Source organism: Haliotis rubra, unplaced genomic scaffold (genome assembly GCF_003918875.1).
Source record: "Haliotis rubra isolate DU_JTF1 unplaced genomic scaffold, ASM391887v1 Scf107, whole genome shotgun sequence".
NCBI classification, from domain to species: domain Eukaryota; kingdom Metazoa; phylum Mollusca; class Gastropoda; order Lepetellida; family Haliotidae; genus Haliotis; species Haliotis rubra.
This window is the reverse complement of record NW_025764970.1, coordinates 1,668,992-1,686,675: the sequence shown is the minus strand read 5'-3', so window position 1 is coordinate 1,686,675 and position 17,684 is coordinate 1,668,992. Positions and strand designations below refer to the sequence as shown.

Genomic DNA, 17,684 nt, shown 5'->3' with positions numbered 1-17,684 from the left:
ACAGGGAAGATGTTTCTTCATTGCACCCCTTACCATTAGCACGATACCATGCCGAGGTGAAGGTTCCTGTACCTACCCACTAGTGTCCCCACCCACGATACCATGCCGAGGTGAAGGTTCCTGTACCTACCCACTAGTGTCCCCACCCATGATACCATGCCGAGGTGAAGGTTCCTGTACCTACCCACAAGTGTCCCCACCCAAGATACCGTGCCGAGGTGAAGGTTCCTGTACCTACCCACTAGTGTCCCCACCCATGATACCATGCCGAGGTGAAGGTTCCTGTACCTACCCACTAGTGTCCCCACCCAAGATACCATGCCGAGGTGAAGGTTCCTGTACCTACCCACTAGTGTCCCCACCCATGATACCATGCCGAGGTGAAGGTTCCTGTACCTACCCACTAGTGTCCCCACCCAAGATACCATGCGAGGTGAAGGTTCCTGTACCTACCCACTAGTGTCCCCACCCAAGATACCATGCCGAGGTGAAGGTTCCTGTACCTACCCACTAGTGTCCCCACCCAAGATACCATGCCGAGGTGAAGGTTCCTGTACCTACCCACTAGTGTCCCCACCCATGATACCATGCCGAGGTGAAGGTTCCTGTACCTACCCACTAGTGTCCCCACCCATGATACCATGCCAAGGTGAAGGTTCCTGTACCTACCCACTAGTGTCCCCACCCAAGATACCATGCCGAGGTGAAGGTTCCTGTACCTACCCACTAGTGTCCCCACCCATGATACCATGCCGAGGTGAAGGTTCCTGTACCTACCCACTAGTGTCCCCACCCATGATACCATGCCGAGGTGAAGGTTCCTGTACCTACCCAGTAGTGTCCCCACTAGTGTCCCCACCCATGATACCGTGCCGAGGTGAAGGTTCCTGTACCTACCCACTAGTGTCCCCACCCATGATACCATGCCGAGGTGAAGGTTCCTGTACCTACCCACTAGTGTCCCCACCCATGATACCATGCCGAGGTGAAGGTTCCTGAACCTACCACTAGTGTCCCCACCCATGATACCATGCCGAGGTGAAGGTTCCTGTACCTACCCACTAGTGTCCCCACCCATGATACCATGCCGAGGTGAAGGTTCCTGTACCTACCCACTAGTGTCCCCACCCATGATACCATGCCGAGGTGAAGGTTCCTGTACCTACCCACTAGTGTCCCCACCCATGATACCATGCCGAGGTGAAGGTTCCTGTACCTACCCACTAGTGTCCCCACCCATGATACCATGCCGAGGTGAAGGTTCCTGTACCTACCCACTAGTGTCCCCACCCATGATACCATGCCAAGGTGAAGGTTCCTGTACCTACCCACTAGTGTCCCCACCCATGATACCATGCGAGGTGAAGGTTCCTGTACCTACCCACTAGTGTCCCCACCCATGATACCATGCCGAGGTGAAGGTTCCTGTACCTACCCACTAGTGTCCCCACCCATGATACCATGCCAGTGTCCCCACCCACGATACCATGCCGAGGTGAAGGTTCCTGTACCTACCCACTAGTGTCCCCACCCATGATACCATGCCGAGGTGAAGGTTCCTGTACCTACCCACTAGTGTCCCCACCCATGATACCATGCCGAGGTGAAGGTTCCTGTACCTACCCACTAGTGTCCCCACCCATGATACCATGCCGCAGGTGAAGGTTCCTGTACCTACCCACTAGTGTCCCCACCCATGATACCATGCCGAGGTGAAGGTTCCTGTACCTACCCACTAGTGTCCCCACCCATGATACCATGCCGAGGTGAAGGTTCCTGTACCTACCCACTAGTGTCCCCACCCATGATACCATGCCAAGGTGAAGGTTCCTGTACCTACCCACTAGTGTCCCCACCCATGATACCATGCCGAGGTGAAGGTTCCTGTACCTACCCACTAGTGTCCCCACCCATGATACCATGCCGAGGTGAAGGTTCCTGTACCTACCCACTAGTGTCCCCACCCTAACCTTCTGTAATAATAATATGTAATAATAATAATATTAATATACATAAATGAAAATCTTTTTCCACAATCAATCATAAAAGCTTACAATCGATCACAGCATCAGTAGACAGTAACTGAAGAATCATTTATTACACCTACAAGAATGCATCAGCGAGGAAGACCCCTACAAGACTATCACAGCAAACATGTCAGTCACAGAAAGTAGGATGAAGATAGGTATCTACAATAAATCTTTATTCTCATTCACTACAAACTACAAGAAGAAATGGCATTTGCTCTATCTGGCTGCATCTGAATTAGAGAAATCTACTCATGGGAAATTTCCTATTTGGATCTCAATAAAGCACCATACTTCCTATGAAAAGCACTTGGCTTTAGTCCACATGCAGTAAAGACACCAGTCTTAGCTTCAGCCCTCATAATGTGTCATATACCAATGCTATTCAGGAAACATTATTCTCTTCCAGTGAAGCGTGTGCTATAAGGGAGAGACTAAGTCTGGTTTAAATCACTCTGGACAGTTCAGTTTCATCAGTGCTAGCTACATTGGAAGGAAGCACTGAGAAATGCAGATCTTGCAGCTGGTTTTCCCAGAAAACTAACTCCAGCACATCGGATTTCACTCCAACAATAACAGGTGCCTGACATGCCTAAGGGGTGCAACTCTGTACAACAACTTAAATCACTCTAGAAAACGTGGTCAACCTATGGGAAAGAAGATTCAATACTACTTCACAGGCATTTCTTTATTAAAAGAACAAATGTTTGCTCTCTCATGAATATTGAATACAAAGAAATAGCATGACTGTTAGATAATACTGGGTACTTGAAGAAGTCAAATACATAAAACCAATAAAAAGGGCCTGCTTATTCTCGTCACATACCATTTTGGGCATAGTTTTTTGGACAGCATAATCTGCCAACTTTTGTAAATTACACTGGTAAGAGAGTTTGGGGTCTGTGTACAAATGAAAGTATGATGAAGAAATGATGTTGATTAAATATATGAATCTCCCTCCCTTAATTGATAAACATGTTTCCACCATTAGATTAGTACTGTGCAAGCGTGTGTAGGGGTGGGGAGTGGGGGGTGTTTGAAATATATATATCTATATATATATGCAACATTAGATTAGGACTGTGCAAGTGATATAATTATATGTACTTATATCCACAGAAAGATCTACTTATGGACATATTTCCTATGTAACACACACCACTGTTTACACAGTTTAGGTGACTAGGTTTGAGTACCTTCAACAAACACAATTTGTAAAGAACAGTCATGTTCATCAGACCAGCCAAGGCCTTCAGACCAGCCAAGGCCATAAGACCATTCAGGGACATCAGACCAGCCAAGACCATAAAACCATTCAGGGCCATTAGACCAGCCAAGTCCTTAAAGAGCAGCCAATGCATCAGACCACTCAAGGCCTTGAGATCAGTCAAGTCCAACCAAGTCCAACAAATCCATCAGACCAGCCAAGCCCATCAGAACAGCCAAAGCCAAACATCCAGCCAAGGCCATCAGACCAGGCAAGGCCATCTGACCAGCCCTGACCATCAGACCAGCCAAGGCCATTAGACCAGCCCTGACCATCAGACCAGCCAAGGCCATTAGACAAGCCCTGGCCATCACATCTCTCAGTATCACAGGTCCAGCAATCTGACCTGCCAAGGCCATTAGACCAGCCAAGGCCATTAGACAAGCCCTGGCCATCACATCTCTCAGCATCACAGGTCCAGCAATCTGACCTGCCAAGGCCATTAGACCAGCCAAGGCCATTAGACAAGCCCTGGCCATCACATCTCTCAGTATCACAGGTCCAGCAATCTGACCTGCCAAGGCCATTAGACCAGCCAAGGCCATTAGACAAGCCCTGGCCATCACATCTCTCAGCATCACAGGTCCAGCAATCTGACCTGCCAAGGCCATTAGACCAGCCAAGGCCATTAGACAAGCCCTGGCCATCACATCTCTCAGTATCACAGGTCCAGCAATCTGACCTGCCAAGGCCATTAGACCAGCCAAGGCCATTAGACAAGCCCTGGCCATCACATCTCTCAGCATCACAGGTCCAGCAATCTGACCTGCCAAGGCCATTAGACCAGCCAAGGCCATTAGACAAGCCCTGGCCATCACATCTCTCAGTATCACAGGTCCAGCAATCTGACCTGCCAAGGCCATTAGACCAGCCAAGGCCATTAGACAAGCCCTGGCCATCACATCTCTCAGCATCACAGGTCCAGCAATCTGACCTGCCAAGGCCATCAGACCAGCCAAGGCCATTAGACAAGCCCTGACCATCACATCTCTCAGTATCACAGGTCCAGCAATCTGACCTGCCAAGTCTGTGAGGCCTACCAGCCATTTCTGTCAGATCTACCTGGAGTTAGAGATGAACTATTCCAAGAAGCAAGAACCATCTTACGTAATTACTAGGGGTGACTATTGAGGGGGAAACAACTATTACGACGAGAGTCTGTTGTAGCATACTATTGCGATAGCGATAGTCTATTGCAATAGTGCTTTTTCTCCTTGAATTGTCTCATTTGAAGTCATTTCCCAAATGAATGTATAGTTTATGTGAAATAAATACAAGCTGAAGTAGTTTCAGTCTCGTTTAATAACTGACAAGTTAGATCAAGATCAAGATTGTTTAAGAGGTAACGGGGCTGATAACTCTAAACCAAAGGGAACAAATCTGGTACTTCCAGTATTTTGCGCTGCTCTTTTATCAACGGAGGTCAATTACTAAACTATCGATAGTCACACATACTATCGATGCATCGATAGTTTTTCGTTTATACCATCGATTAATTGCTATCAGAAACTCAACAAAAGCAATCCATGGATAGTTCCATGCATCGTTACAGCCCTAATAATTACACAATGCGGGCTGAAGTTAACACTAGCCACCAGCATCCAAGTTTCTCTTGCTACAGGTTAGTGATCCCATTCCATGTAAGCTTGTACACAAGGACAGGCAGGGGGTGTCTATATAGTTCATTCCAATATATACGAAGCTCATAAACTGAAGACTTTTTACCTGTCACCATTTGTTTTAGCTAAAACAAAACAAAGGAGTGGCAAATGATATTTGCATGCAGAAGGAAGGAGGAAGCACAGCCACAGTAAGCACACAACATTTCCCCATGTGCCATCAGCTACAAGTACTCATGTCCCAAACATCTATTCCTGTCAGTAGCTTCACGGATACTTTTTTTAAATGAATTCAAAACATAAATACCATTTGATCATTTTAATTTCAGATTGATATGTACTACTCAAAAGAAGATAAGGATACCCGATTCCTTCATACATTACAATGGCATGGCAGATTAAGTAAAGGATTACAAAAGAACCTGGAGATCATTAAGAGTTTTTGAGTGGTGAATGTTGTAAAACACGGAAACAAATATAAATATTTTCCTGTTATAAAATTCTGAAATGCCTGAACAGTTGATTTATACTACAAAATAGATAGTCTGGAGGCATATACAAACATACAGGCACATGGAGAAAACAACAGAGTGGATGAACAAGACAGAGACAAATAGTTACACACATGAAGAATATCTTTGTCTAACCACACACTCATTTTATAAGTGTACACTCTAATAAGTCTTTGTCATACATTGTAATGATTCAGTTATCATACAGAGCAGGCTTTCTGTATTTATACTGTAGTAGTATAGTTAGTTAAGTGTATACTTTAATACAAAAGAACGTTAATTATTTCATCATTATTACAAACATTTCATGCATTCAATATAATCTGGGCTATAACACACACTTGAACAGGGTTCATACACAATTAAAAATCTGAAAATGTAAGACCTTTTAACAGCAACCTCCTTAGGTTTATTGAAACATAACATTTAAACACAGATATTTATGCTATTCAAGACTATTGTGATATTTCTTCACTATCAACACAGCACTCTTATCCAGGCTGGAATCTGTTTATAATGAGAAAAGTGCTCTATGGTTAGGGACAATGAACAGTTTCTTCTTAAATGTTGTAAACATATTCCAAAAGTTTGGGTTTTTTAAATGAAAATTTATCATCTTGAGATTACCAATTTCAAGGCCTCTTTAAGACAGAATTAAGTCTGCAGGCAATACTACTATCTACTGTGCGAACCCTGTTCTTCATGAGGATAAGGAGCATGATACGCATGTCGCCAAGCCATATAACGTGGCATCTATGGACATATACTGCTTTACATCTTCAGATGATGGCGTTCACGACCTACCTGGCAGATCAAACGTTGAAGCATACTCTTCATTATCCTCCAAGTCATCCATGGGGTCGAAGGAGCTCTCAAACTCATCGCCTGTGAGCATGTCCTCATCAGAGCTTGCCTGTCGAGGCTCCAGCACTGGCAGTCGGGTGGTCAGGTTATCCCTGAAGCAGGAGAGAGTGAGGAAGTGAGTATAGTTTTACTCGCTTTAAGCAATATTCCAGCAATATCATGGAGGGGGACACCAGAAATGGGCTTCACACATTGTACACATGTGGGGAATTGAACCGTGGTCTTCAGCGTGACGTGCAAATGCTTTAGCCACTTAGCTACCCCACCGCCCGGAGGAAAGTGTTGTACCTCTTTACAGTGTGTCAAAAACATATCTTAGTCCCATCTTAACCTTCCTCATTTAAAATGAGGACTAGTTGATAGGATTTTTTTACACAGTTATCCCTTTAATTCAAAACCTGAAGCATGTACTTTTATACTGGTTTCATGTGTTTGCTTGAGTGATCACTGACATACTTTTCTTTGTGTATGGAGGCTATATGAGCAGAGAGAACCCGTGCTTCCTCTATCAGCAGAGTCTCTTCCTCCTCTTCCTCTTCTTTGACCGGTATGGGAGATATCGGCTTGTGCATCGACACAGGCCTTGACTGGAGACACAAAACATAACATGAATGCAAGGTTATAAATGTCTACAAAAAAGACCCTGCAAAATAGATTGTTTGACAAAGCCCACTGGACTACGTTATGATGGCAGGCTAGGAATAGTGCAAGACATCCTGTGAATTGATATAAAGAGCAAAATTAGCAAAATCTCACCTTGGGGGTTCTGATACTGGCTCGGACAAAGGACAATCGGTCGGCAGCAGATTTTTCTGCTGATTCCAATGTGTGAATGTCCTCTAGAGTGGCATTCACCTTCATCAGTTGCTCTCCCAAAATAAATTCTATACACCTGCAAAACAAAATATCACGGGCAAGTGAGGTGAGTTTTAAGTCACTTTCATCTTTACTCCATCACATTATGGCAGAGGCCTTCACACAGTCCTCATGCAAGGAATGGAATCCAGGAGGAAGGCGTGGTGAATAAACATCTCAGGATGACTCCCTACCTTTTCATGTATGAGAGTGAGTGTCTGGGTTACTGAATACCCTCTCATGTATGAGAGTGAGTGTCTGGGTTATTGAATACCCAATCATGTATGAGAGTGAGTGTCTGAGTTACTGAATACCCTATCACGTATGGGAGTGAGTGTCTGGGTTACTGAATACCCTCTCATGTATGAGAGTGAGCGTCTGGGTTACTGAATACCCTATCATGTATGAGAGTGAGTGTCTGGGTTATTGAATACCCTATCATGCATGAGAGTGAGTGTCTGGGAAACTGAATACCCTATGATGTATGAGAGTGAGTGTCTGGGAAACTGAATACCCTATGATATATGACAGTGAGTGTCTGGGTTACTGAATACCCTATCATGTACGAGAGTGAGTGTCTTGGTTATTGAATACCCTATGATATATGAGAGTGAGTGTCTGGGTTACTGAATACCCTATCATGTATGACAGTGAGTGTCTGGGTTACTGAATACCCTATCATGTATGAGAGTGAGTGTCTGGGTTATTGAATACCCTATGATGTATGACAGTGAGTGTCTGGGTTACTGAATACCCTATGATGTATGAGAGTGAGAGTCTGGGTTACTGAATACCCTACCATGTATGAGAGTGAGTGGCTGGGTTACTGAATACCCTACCATGTATGAGAGTGAGTGGCTGGGTTACTGAATACCCTATCATGTATGAGAGTGAGTGTCTGGGTTATTGAATACCATATGATATATGAGAGTGAGTGTCTGTGTTACTGAATACCCTATCATGTATGAGAGTGAGTGTCTGGGTTACTGAATACCCTATCATGTATGAGAGTGAGTGGCTGGGTTACTGAATACCCTATGATGTATGAGAGTGAGTGGCTGGGTTACTGAATACCCTATCATGTATGAGAGTGAGTGGCTGGGTTACTGAATACCCTATGATGTATGAGAGTGAGTGTCCGGGTTACTGAATACCCTATCATGTATGAGAGTGAGTGTCTGTGTTACAGAATACCCTATCATGTATGAGAGTGAGCTGCTGGATTACTGAATACCCTATCATGTATGACAGTGAGTGTCCGGGTTACTGAATACCCTATCATGTATGAGAGTGAGTGTCTGGGTTACTGAATACCCTATCATGTATGAGAGTGAGCGGCTGGATTACTGAATACCCTATCATGTATGAGAGTGAGTGTCTGTGTTACTGAATACCCTATCATGTATGAGAGTGAGTGTCTGTGTTACTGAATACCCTATCATGTATGAGAGTGAGTGTCTGGGTTACTGAATACCCTATCATGTATGAGAGTGAGTGTCTGGGTTACTGAATACCCTATGATGTATGAGAGTGAGTGTCTGGGTTACTGAATACCCTATGATGTATGAGAGTGAGTGTCTGGGTTACTGAATACCCTATGATGTATGAGAGTGAGCGGCTGGATTACTGAATACCCTATCATGTATGAGAGTGAGTGTCTGGGTTACTGAATACCCTATGATGTATGAGAGTGAGTGTCTGTGTTACTGAATACCCTATCATGTATGAGAGTGAGTGTCTGGGTTATTGAATACCCTATCATGTATGACAGTGAGTGTCTGGGTTACTGAATACCCTATCATGTATGAGAGTGAGAGTCTGGGTTACTGAATACCCTATCATGTATGAGAGTGAGTGGCTGGGTTACTGAATACCCTACCATGTATGAGAGTGAGTGGCTGGGTTACTGAATACCCTATCATGTATGAGAGTGAGTGTCTGGGTTATTGAATACCATATGATATATGAGAGTGAGTGTCTGTGTTACTGAATACCCTATCATGTATGAGAGTGAGTGTCTGGGTTACTGAATACCCTATCATGTATGAGAGTGAGTGTCTGTGTTACTGAATACCCTATCATGTATGAGAGTGAGCGGCTGGATTACTGAATACCCTATCATGTATGACAGTGAGTGTCCGGGTTACTGAATACCCTATCATGTATGAGAGTGAGTGTCTGGGTTACTGAATACCCTATCATGTATGAGAGTGAGTGTCTGGGTTACTGAATACCCTATCATGTATGAGAGTGAGTGTCTGTGTTACTGAATACCCTATCATGTATGAGAGTGAGCGGCTGGATTACTGAATACCCTATCATGTATGAGAGTGAGTGTCTGGGTTATTGAATACCCTATGATGTATGAGAGTGAGTGTCTGGGTTACTGAATACCCTATGATGTATGAGAGTGAGTGTCTGGGTTACTGAATACCCTATGATGTATGAGAGTGAGTGTCTGGGTTACTGAATACCCTATGATGTATGAGAGTGAGCGGCTGGATTACTGAATACCCTATCATGTATGAGAGTGAGTGTCTGGGTTACTGAATACCCTATGATGTATGAGAGTGAGTGTCTGTGTTACTGAATACCCTATCATGTATGAGAGTGAGTGTCTGGGTTATTGAATACCCTATCATGTATGACAGTGAGTGTCTGGGTTACTGAATACCCTATGATGTATGAGAGTGAGAGTCTGGGTTACTGAATACCCTATCATGTATGAGAGTGAGTGTCTGGGTTACTGAAAACCCTACCATGTATGAGAGTGAGTGGCTGGGTTACTGAATACCCTATCATGTATGAGAGTGAGTGTCTGGGTTATTGAATACCCTATCATGTACATGAGTGAGTGTCTGTGTTACTGAATACCCTATCATGTATGAGAGTGAGTGTCTGGGTTACTGAATACCCTATGATGTATGAGAGTGAGTGTCTGGGTTACTGAATACCCTATCATGTATGAGAGTGAGTGTCTGGGTTACTGAATACCCTATGATGTATGAGAGTGAGTGTCTGGGTTACTGAATACCCTATCATGTATGAGAGTGAGTGTCTGGGTTACTGAATACCCTATCATGTATGAGAGTGAGTGTCTGGGTTACTGAATACCCTATGATCATGTATGCTACTGAATACCCTATCATGTATGAGAGTGAGTGTCTCTGGGTTACTGAATACCCTATCATGTATGAGAGTGAGTGTCCTGGGTTACTGAATACCCTATCATGTATGAGAGTGAGTGTCTGGGTTACTGAATACCCTATCATGTATGAGAGTGAGCGGCTGGATTACTGAATACCCTATCATGTATGACAGTGAGTGTCTGGGTTACTGAATACCCTATCATGTATGAGAGTGAGTGTCTGGGTTACTGAATACTATCATGTATGAGAGTGAGTGTGCTGGGATTACTGAATACCCTATCATGTATGAGAGTGAGTGTCTGGGTTACTGAATACCCTATCATGTATGAGAGTGAGTGTCTGGGTTACTGAATACCCTATCATGTATGAGAGTGAGTGTCTGGGTTATTGAATACCCTATGATGTATGAGAGTGAGTGTCTGGGTTACTGAATACCCTATGATGTATGAGAGTGAGTGTCTGGGTTACTGAATACCCTATCATGTATGAGAGTGAGTGTCTGGGTTACTGAATACCCTATGATGTATGAGAGTGAGTGTCTGGATTACTGAATACCCTATCATGTATGAGAGTGAGTGTCTGGGTTACTGAATACCCTATCATGTATGAGAGTGAGTGTCTGTGTTACTGAATACCCTATCATGTATGAGAGTGAGTGTCTGGGTTACTGAATACCCTATCATGTATGAGAGTGAGTGTCTGGGTTACTGAATACCCTATCATGTATGAGAGTGAGTGTCTGGGTTACTGAATACCCTATGATGTATGAGAGTGAGTGTCTGGGTTACTGAATACCCTATCATGTATGAGAGTGAGTGTCTGGGTTACTGAATACCCTATCATGTATGAGAGTGAGCGGCTGGATTACTGAATACCATATCATGTATGACAGTGAGTGTCTGGGTTACTGAATACCCTATCATGTATGAGAGTGAGCGTCTGGGTTACTGAATACCCTATCATGTATGAGAGTGAGCGGCTGGATTACTGAATACCCTATCATGTATGAGAGTGAGTGTCTGGGTTACTGAATACCCTATCATGTATGAGAGTGAGTGTCTGGGTTACTGAATACCTTATCATGTATGAGAGTGAGTGTCTGGGATTACTGAATACCCTATCATGTATGAGAGTGAGTGTCTGGGTTACTGAATACCCTATCATGTATGAGAGTGAGTGTCTGGGTTACTGAATACCCTATCATGTATGAGAGTGAGTGTCTGGGTTACTGAATACCCTATGATGTATGAGAGTGAGTGTCTGGGTTACTGAATACCCTATCATGTATGAGAGTGAGCGGCTGGATTACTGAATACCCTATCATGTATGAGAGTGAGTGTCTGGGTTACTGAATACCCTATGATGTATGAGAGTGAGTGTCTGGTTTACTGAATACCCAATCATGTATGAGAGTGAGCGGCTGGATTACTGAATACCCTATCATGTATGAGAGTGAGTGTCTGGGTTACTGAATACCCACTCATGTATGAGAGTGAGTGTCTGGGTTATTGAATACCCTATCATGTATGAGAGTGAGTGTCTGTGTTACTGAATACCCTATCATGTATGAGAGTGAGTGTCTGGGTTACTGAATACCCTATCATGTATGAGAGTGAGTGTCTGGGTTACTGAATACCCTATCATGTATGAGAGTGAGTGTCTGGGTTACTGAATACCCTATCATGTATGAGAGTGAGTGTCTGGGTTACTGAATACCCTATCATGTATGAGAGTGAGTGTCTGGGTTACTGAATACCCTATCTTGTATGAGAGAGAGTGTCTGGGTTACTGAATACCCTATCATGTGTGAGAGTGAGTGGCTGGGTTACTGAATACCCTATCATATATGGGAGTGAGTGGTCTGGGTTACTGAATACCCTATCATGTATGAGAGTGAGTGTCTGGGTTACTGAATACCCTATCATGTATGAGAGTGAGTGTCTGGGTTACTGAATACCCTATCATATATGAGAGTGAGTGTCTGGGTTACTGAATACCCTATCATGTATGAGAGTGAGTGGCTGGGTTACTGAATACCCTATCATGTATGAGAGTGAGTGTCTGGGTTACTGAATACCCTATCATGTGTGAGAGTGAGTGGATGGGTTACTGAATACCCTATCATGTATGAGAGTGAGTGTCTGGGTTACTGAATACCTTATCATGTATGAGAGTGAGCGGCTGGATTACTGAATACCCTATCATATATGAGAGTGAGTGTCTGGGTTACTGAATACCCTCTCATGTATGAGAGTGAGTGTCTGGGTTACTGAATACCCTATCATGTATGAGAGTGAGTGTCTGAGTTACCGAATACCCTATCATGTATGAGAGTGAGTGTTTGTGTTACTGAATACCCTATCATGTGTGAGAGTGAGTGGCAGGGTTACTGAATTAAGCTTCATTTGAGTTACTGTATCCCAGCAAATCAGGAAGGAGGAAAACTTTCTGTGACTTGGGCTTGGATATCTACTACTTTGGTGAAACCACAAGCAATGACTCTTGAAATATGGAACATTCTGTCATCAATTAAACTCATCAATTAACAAACTAAGATGCCAGCTGATGTTGTGTAAACTGAAGCATGCCAGTACTCACAGTGTCTGTCGGGGCACCTGGTTGAGGCTCTCCTGAGCCTGCATCACCTTATTGCTTCGTAACAGACAGGGGGCAAATATGATGGCCAAGCCGTTGGACGACATCTTGTTGCTGCCTTCATGCATTGCAACTCTGCAACAGAGGAAACACTTCAGATGTTTCAAATGGACATATTTACAACTTTATTTGTGATTTTGGCTGATACATATTCTTTACAGGATTAATACGTATACAAAACACAGAGAGACCTGGCTCTGTTCATAAGCAGCAGGGTTTCCTGGACTACACTTCTGCGCAGTCCAGTAAAACCTCTTACAATCTTCGGTAAATTCAACCTGAAATATCTCATGTTGTTTCAAGTTGAAAACAACACAAGACAACAGTCCTGATACAGATTCTGTTGTGACCAAAAAGTCATTTTAACATGTATTTTACACGAGGCAAAAATGTTTTAACTAACAATGATTAACTCGAACTGAACAACAATAAGCATAAGAAAGTCAGATACTTTACATCAGGGGAAAACTATTCACTCATATGTCAAAAAAATATAATAAACAATCATAAACAAAATGTTCCAAAACTGATTTAAGGAGATTTTCTAATGGTGTTTACCTGGCTAGATGGAACATAAGCCTCTCACAGAGGTCATAGTTGGCCTTGGGGAGTCTTTCTATCACAGTAAATAATGATTGGATTCTTTCTTTCTCATCTTTGATCTCTGGAGTAAAGAAAACGTCAGATCAGATTATTTATTAAGCTATGTAACAGATGCTATGTATATACATATAACACCTAAAAACATATGATCTATTTAATCATCATCAGCAAAATAGAATTCTATAAATTCGTTCATAAATTAATCATTACTATGATAAATACTCATTTTTTACTCAATATATATATAGAAAGGGTGAGTTTAGTTTTATGCCACACCCAGCAATATTCCAGCTATATGGCAGTGGTCTGAAAATAATCGAGTCTGGACCAGACAATCCAGTGATCAATAGCATGTGCATCGATCTACACAATTGGGATGACATGTGTCAACCAAGTCGGCGAGCCCGACCACCCGATCCAATTAGTCGCCTCTTACGACAAGTATAAAAGAAAAGAACTTGTATTTCACACCAAAACATTGGCAGGCCTCTTGGAACAAGCACCAACAGAAAGGAAGCATGACACAGGCTGTAAATAATCTTGACCAGACAATTCAGAGATTGACATCATGAGCACAGATCTGTCAGTGCATGATGATATGTTGCCATTTAAACCAACCAGACCGCCCAGTACATAAAGTCACCTCTTACAAGCAACACATTCTAACTTCACTTGTTTCACTTGTTTGTGATATAATATCACAATCAGCAATATTCCAGCTAGTCAAGAGTCAGGAGCAGACAATCCAGTGATTGACATTATGAGCATCGAGTTTTCCAACAGGATTTCTAGCACCACTCTATTCTAACCCAGAATCGAAATGACACAAGTACTGTATTTTTCCTGAGATGCTGCTAATATTATTAACCATACCATTAGATAAGCCCAGATGTACATACCTGCCGCTCTGAGGAAGTCGTCATAGAGGTCAAAGGTGAGGAGAGGTTCCGGCAGCTCTCGGAAAAAGCACTTGAGTGTGGAGGTGAGGACATGGACAGGATACTCCTCAAAGTCCACAGCATCAATATCTGGGGAACATCAAGATCATAGTCAGTGAGTGAGTGAGTGGATATGGTTTTATGCCGTTTTTAGCAATATTCAAGCAATATCACGGCAGGGACAAAAGAAATGGGCATCACACATTGTACCCATGTAGGGAATCGAACCCGGGTATTCGGCGTGACAAGCGAACGCTTTAACCACAAGGCTACCCCACCACCACTTCAACATAGAGAAATGTATCAGCTGGTGTTGATCTTCCAATCAGGTCACCACTTCAGATACTACTGTTTTGGCTACCCACTACAGATTGCAGAAGCCCAGATAAGCTGCATATCCGGGTAAAATACGCATAGAAAATTTCCAATTACGCATTGAAAAAATAATTGTTGCGTACCAATTATGCATTTAAAATGTTAGATACGCAAAAAGTTTAAAACAAATGCGTACAGAATATATTTATAAAAATCGCTTGCGTGATGAAAAAGACATCGATTGCTATCAAGTTGTACTGTTAGTATAGGACAAGTGTTGTACTGTCAGTATAGGATGAGTGATTTTTATGAAATCATTTTCATTATATTTAAGTTGGTTTTGATTTGGTATGACATAAGGCAGAACATACCTGCTTAGTAAACTTACTCAATGACGTAATACTTAGGTGAGTAAAATGACTGAAATACGCACATATTTGAAAGCAGTGGGTAACGGAAAATGAAATACACACTCAACATTCCTAATACCCACTCCAAAAAAATACAGTGGGTACATTACCCACATGAGCTAAATCTTATCTGGAGCTCTGGATTGGTAACAATTTTGTCCAGTCAGCAATATTCTAGCTCTATGATAGTGGCCTGTAAACAATGAAGTCAAGGCCAGACAATCTAGTGTTTGATATTTTTTAACAACAATCCAGTTGACTAAGGCAACCAAGGATGAATACCCAATTCGGTGGCCACTCATGGCAAGAACAGGTTTCTGGGGACCCAATTCTAACTGGCATACCTTTTACCAAACCTCAGACCACTAACTAGAAAGGTGGTACTGCCAAATATGAAAAAGTGTCCTTCAGAACCTTTTAACCTTAAGCGAATATTATTTTAATCAGTTCAAATCTGAAAAACAACTTAACAGGAAGGAAAACAGATGGTTCCCAATTTCTACGTCATCCCACACTTGTGGAAATACTGGTCTGTGCATCTGTACTTAAGTAAATGCCTCCACTGACCTGATTCTATAATCTGTCGTAGGTGTCGGACTTTCGGCGCTGCTCCAGACTTCCTGTACAAGCCTTCCGTGAACATACCATTCAGCTCTATCGTCTGTATCAACCTCTCGGCCACCTTCGGCACCTTACAACTCTCGGTCACAAGAGACTCTAATCCAGCACCAAATATCTGCGAGCTCACCTTTCCCTGCAAGAAAGAAAAACAATGTTAAGAAACTGATTTCTTAGATGTTGTTTATTGCCAAACTCAGAAATATTCCAGCTATATGACAACCTGTAAATCACTGAAAGTGGACCAGACAACCCAGTGATTGATATTAATCCCCATCGTGATATTGCTAGAATATTGCAAAAAAGTGGCATAAAACTTAACTCACATACTCACATGACAACTGAGTTCCTGGGAATTATTGTGGAGAAAGAAGGGACGTGTACTTCTAAATGTGCTCTCACCTGAGTATCTAGAGCTCCTCGACAGGTCGGCATCGTCTTGGTGCTGCACTTTTTATGACACGTATATTTACACACTGAAAACAGAACAACTGATAATTTACAATCTAAATCTGACATTTAATTTATTAACATAAAAATGATGACATCTATAAATCATGCCAAAACATCATTGACACATGAAATATCATCACTGGATATTAAATAAGTGAATGAAGTCATATATGAAACAATCAGTTCCATCACATCTATCTGTCTGTCTGTCTGTCTGAATGTATGTATGTATGAAAAGGGTACTGGGAATAACCTCCCTACTTGATATCTTTAAGGATAAACAAGTACAGTTTGAGAGGGTCAGCCTGCCACTGTGCATACAATGGCTAGGCATATGGAGTGCAGTGTGGTAGCTACCTTGACAGACTTGTCCCTTCTCCATGATCCAGATGAGGGAGGAACACAGTTCACAGAACGTGGGAATGTTAAACTGAACCTGCAGAAACTTGTGACCAAGATGCTCCTGAAATGAACGTACAAAACACTCAACAACCCATCCTGAAACATACATATAAAACGCTCAACAACACATCCTGAAACATACATATAAAACGCTCAACAACACATCCTGAAACATACATACAAAACGCTCAACAACCCATCCTGAAACATACATACAAAATGCTCAACAACCCATCCTGAAACATACAGACATAACACTCAACAATACATCCTAAAATGTACATACAAAACCCATCCTGAAACGTACATACAAAACACTCAACAACCCTTTCATCACTCATTCTCTTCATTCTCATAAAACTCAGCAGCATTAAAATTATTCAGCATAATAATGCCACAAATGACACCATTGTATAAGGATGTTTACCTTTCATAAGATATGGTTCTTCACTACTTAATGTTCAATAATTGGGATGCTAAATAAATATTGACGTGAATCCATTCAACAATAAAGCTGACAATCACTGACTCAAAGACAAAATATCATAAAATTAAAGTAATTTTTCTGAATGAAACAAGCTAGAACTATGTACTGGCCTAAGTCAAGACCCTCAACAGCACTACAGCTCAACAGCTCAACAGCTGAACAGCTAAACAGCACAACAGCACTACAGCTCAACAGCTCAACAGCTCAACAGCTCAACAGCACAACAGCTTAACAGCACTACAGTACTCACAACAGCATCCTTCCTGTTTTTATCTTTCTTGGCATTCTTGTTTTCTACTTTCTTCTCCTCCTTCTTCTTCTCTTCTCTCTTTTTCCCTGCATGATTTTTTATGAACTCATCGAGAAATCCTCGAAATGCATTGATACCCATAGTGACAGGAAATGTTGCATTAGTCCGCTCATGCTTGACTTCCGCACTGAGGCTCTGCTCAAAGTTAGACAGCAGGTCACGATACCGTACACACACAGCATCCTTCTGCAATCATAATC

At 42.5% G+C, this 17,684-nt stretch overlaps 1 protein-coding gene across 1 annotated transcript in view; it reads right to left on the bottom strand.

The window, feature by feature from the left end:
- The window catches only part of LOC124279769 (unconventional myosin-IXAa-like), a 160,836-nt gene that overhangs the window by 5,539 nt on the left and 137,613 nt on the right, over nucleotides 1-17,684 (bottom strand). The window contains 10 exon segments of the mRNA XM_046715653.1: nucleotides 6,230-6,381; nucleotides 6,746-6,876; nucleotides 7,046-7,181; nucleotides 12,892-13,023; nucleotides 13,507-13,612; nucleotides 14,451-14,579; nucleotides 15,782-15,968; nucleotides 16,235-16,308; nucleotides 16,643-16,748; nucleotides 17,425-17,670. Coding sequence (XP_046571609.1) covers nucleotides 6,230-6,381; nucleotides 6,746-6,876; nucleotides 7,046-7,181; nucleotides 12,892-13,023; nucleotides 13,507-13,612; nucleotides 14,451-14,579; nucleotides 15,782-15,968; nucleotides 16,235-16,308; nucleotides 16,643-16,748; nucleotides 17,425-17,670 — 1,399 coding nt within the window.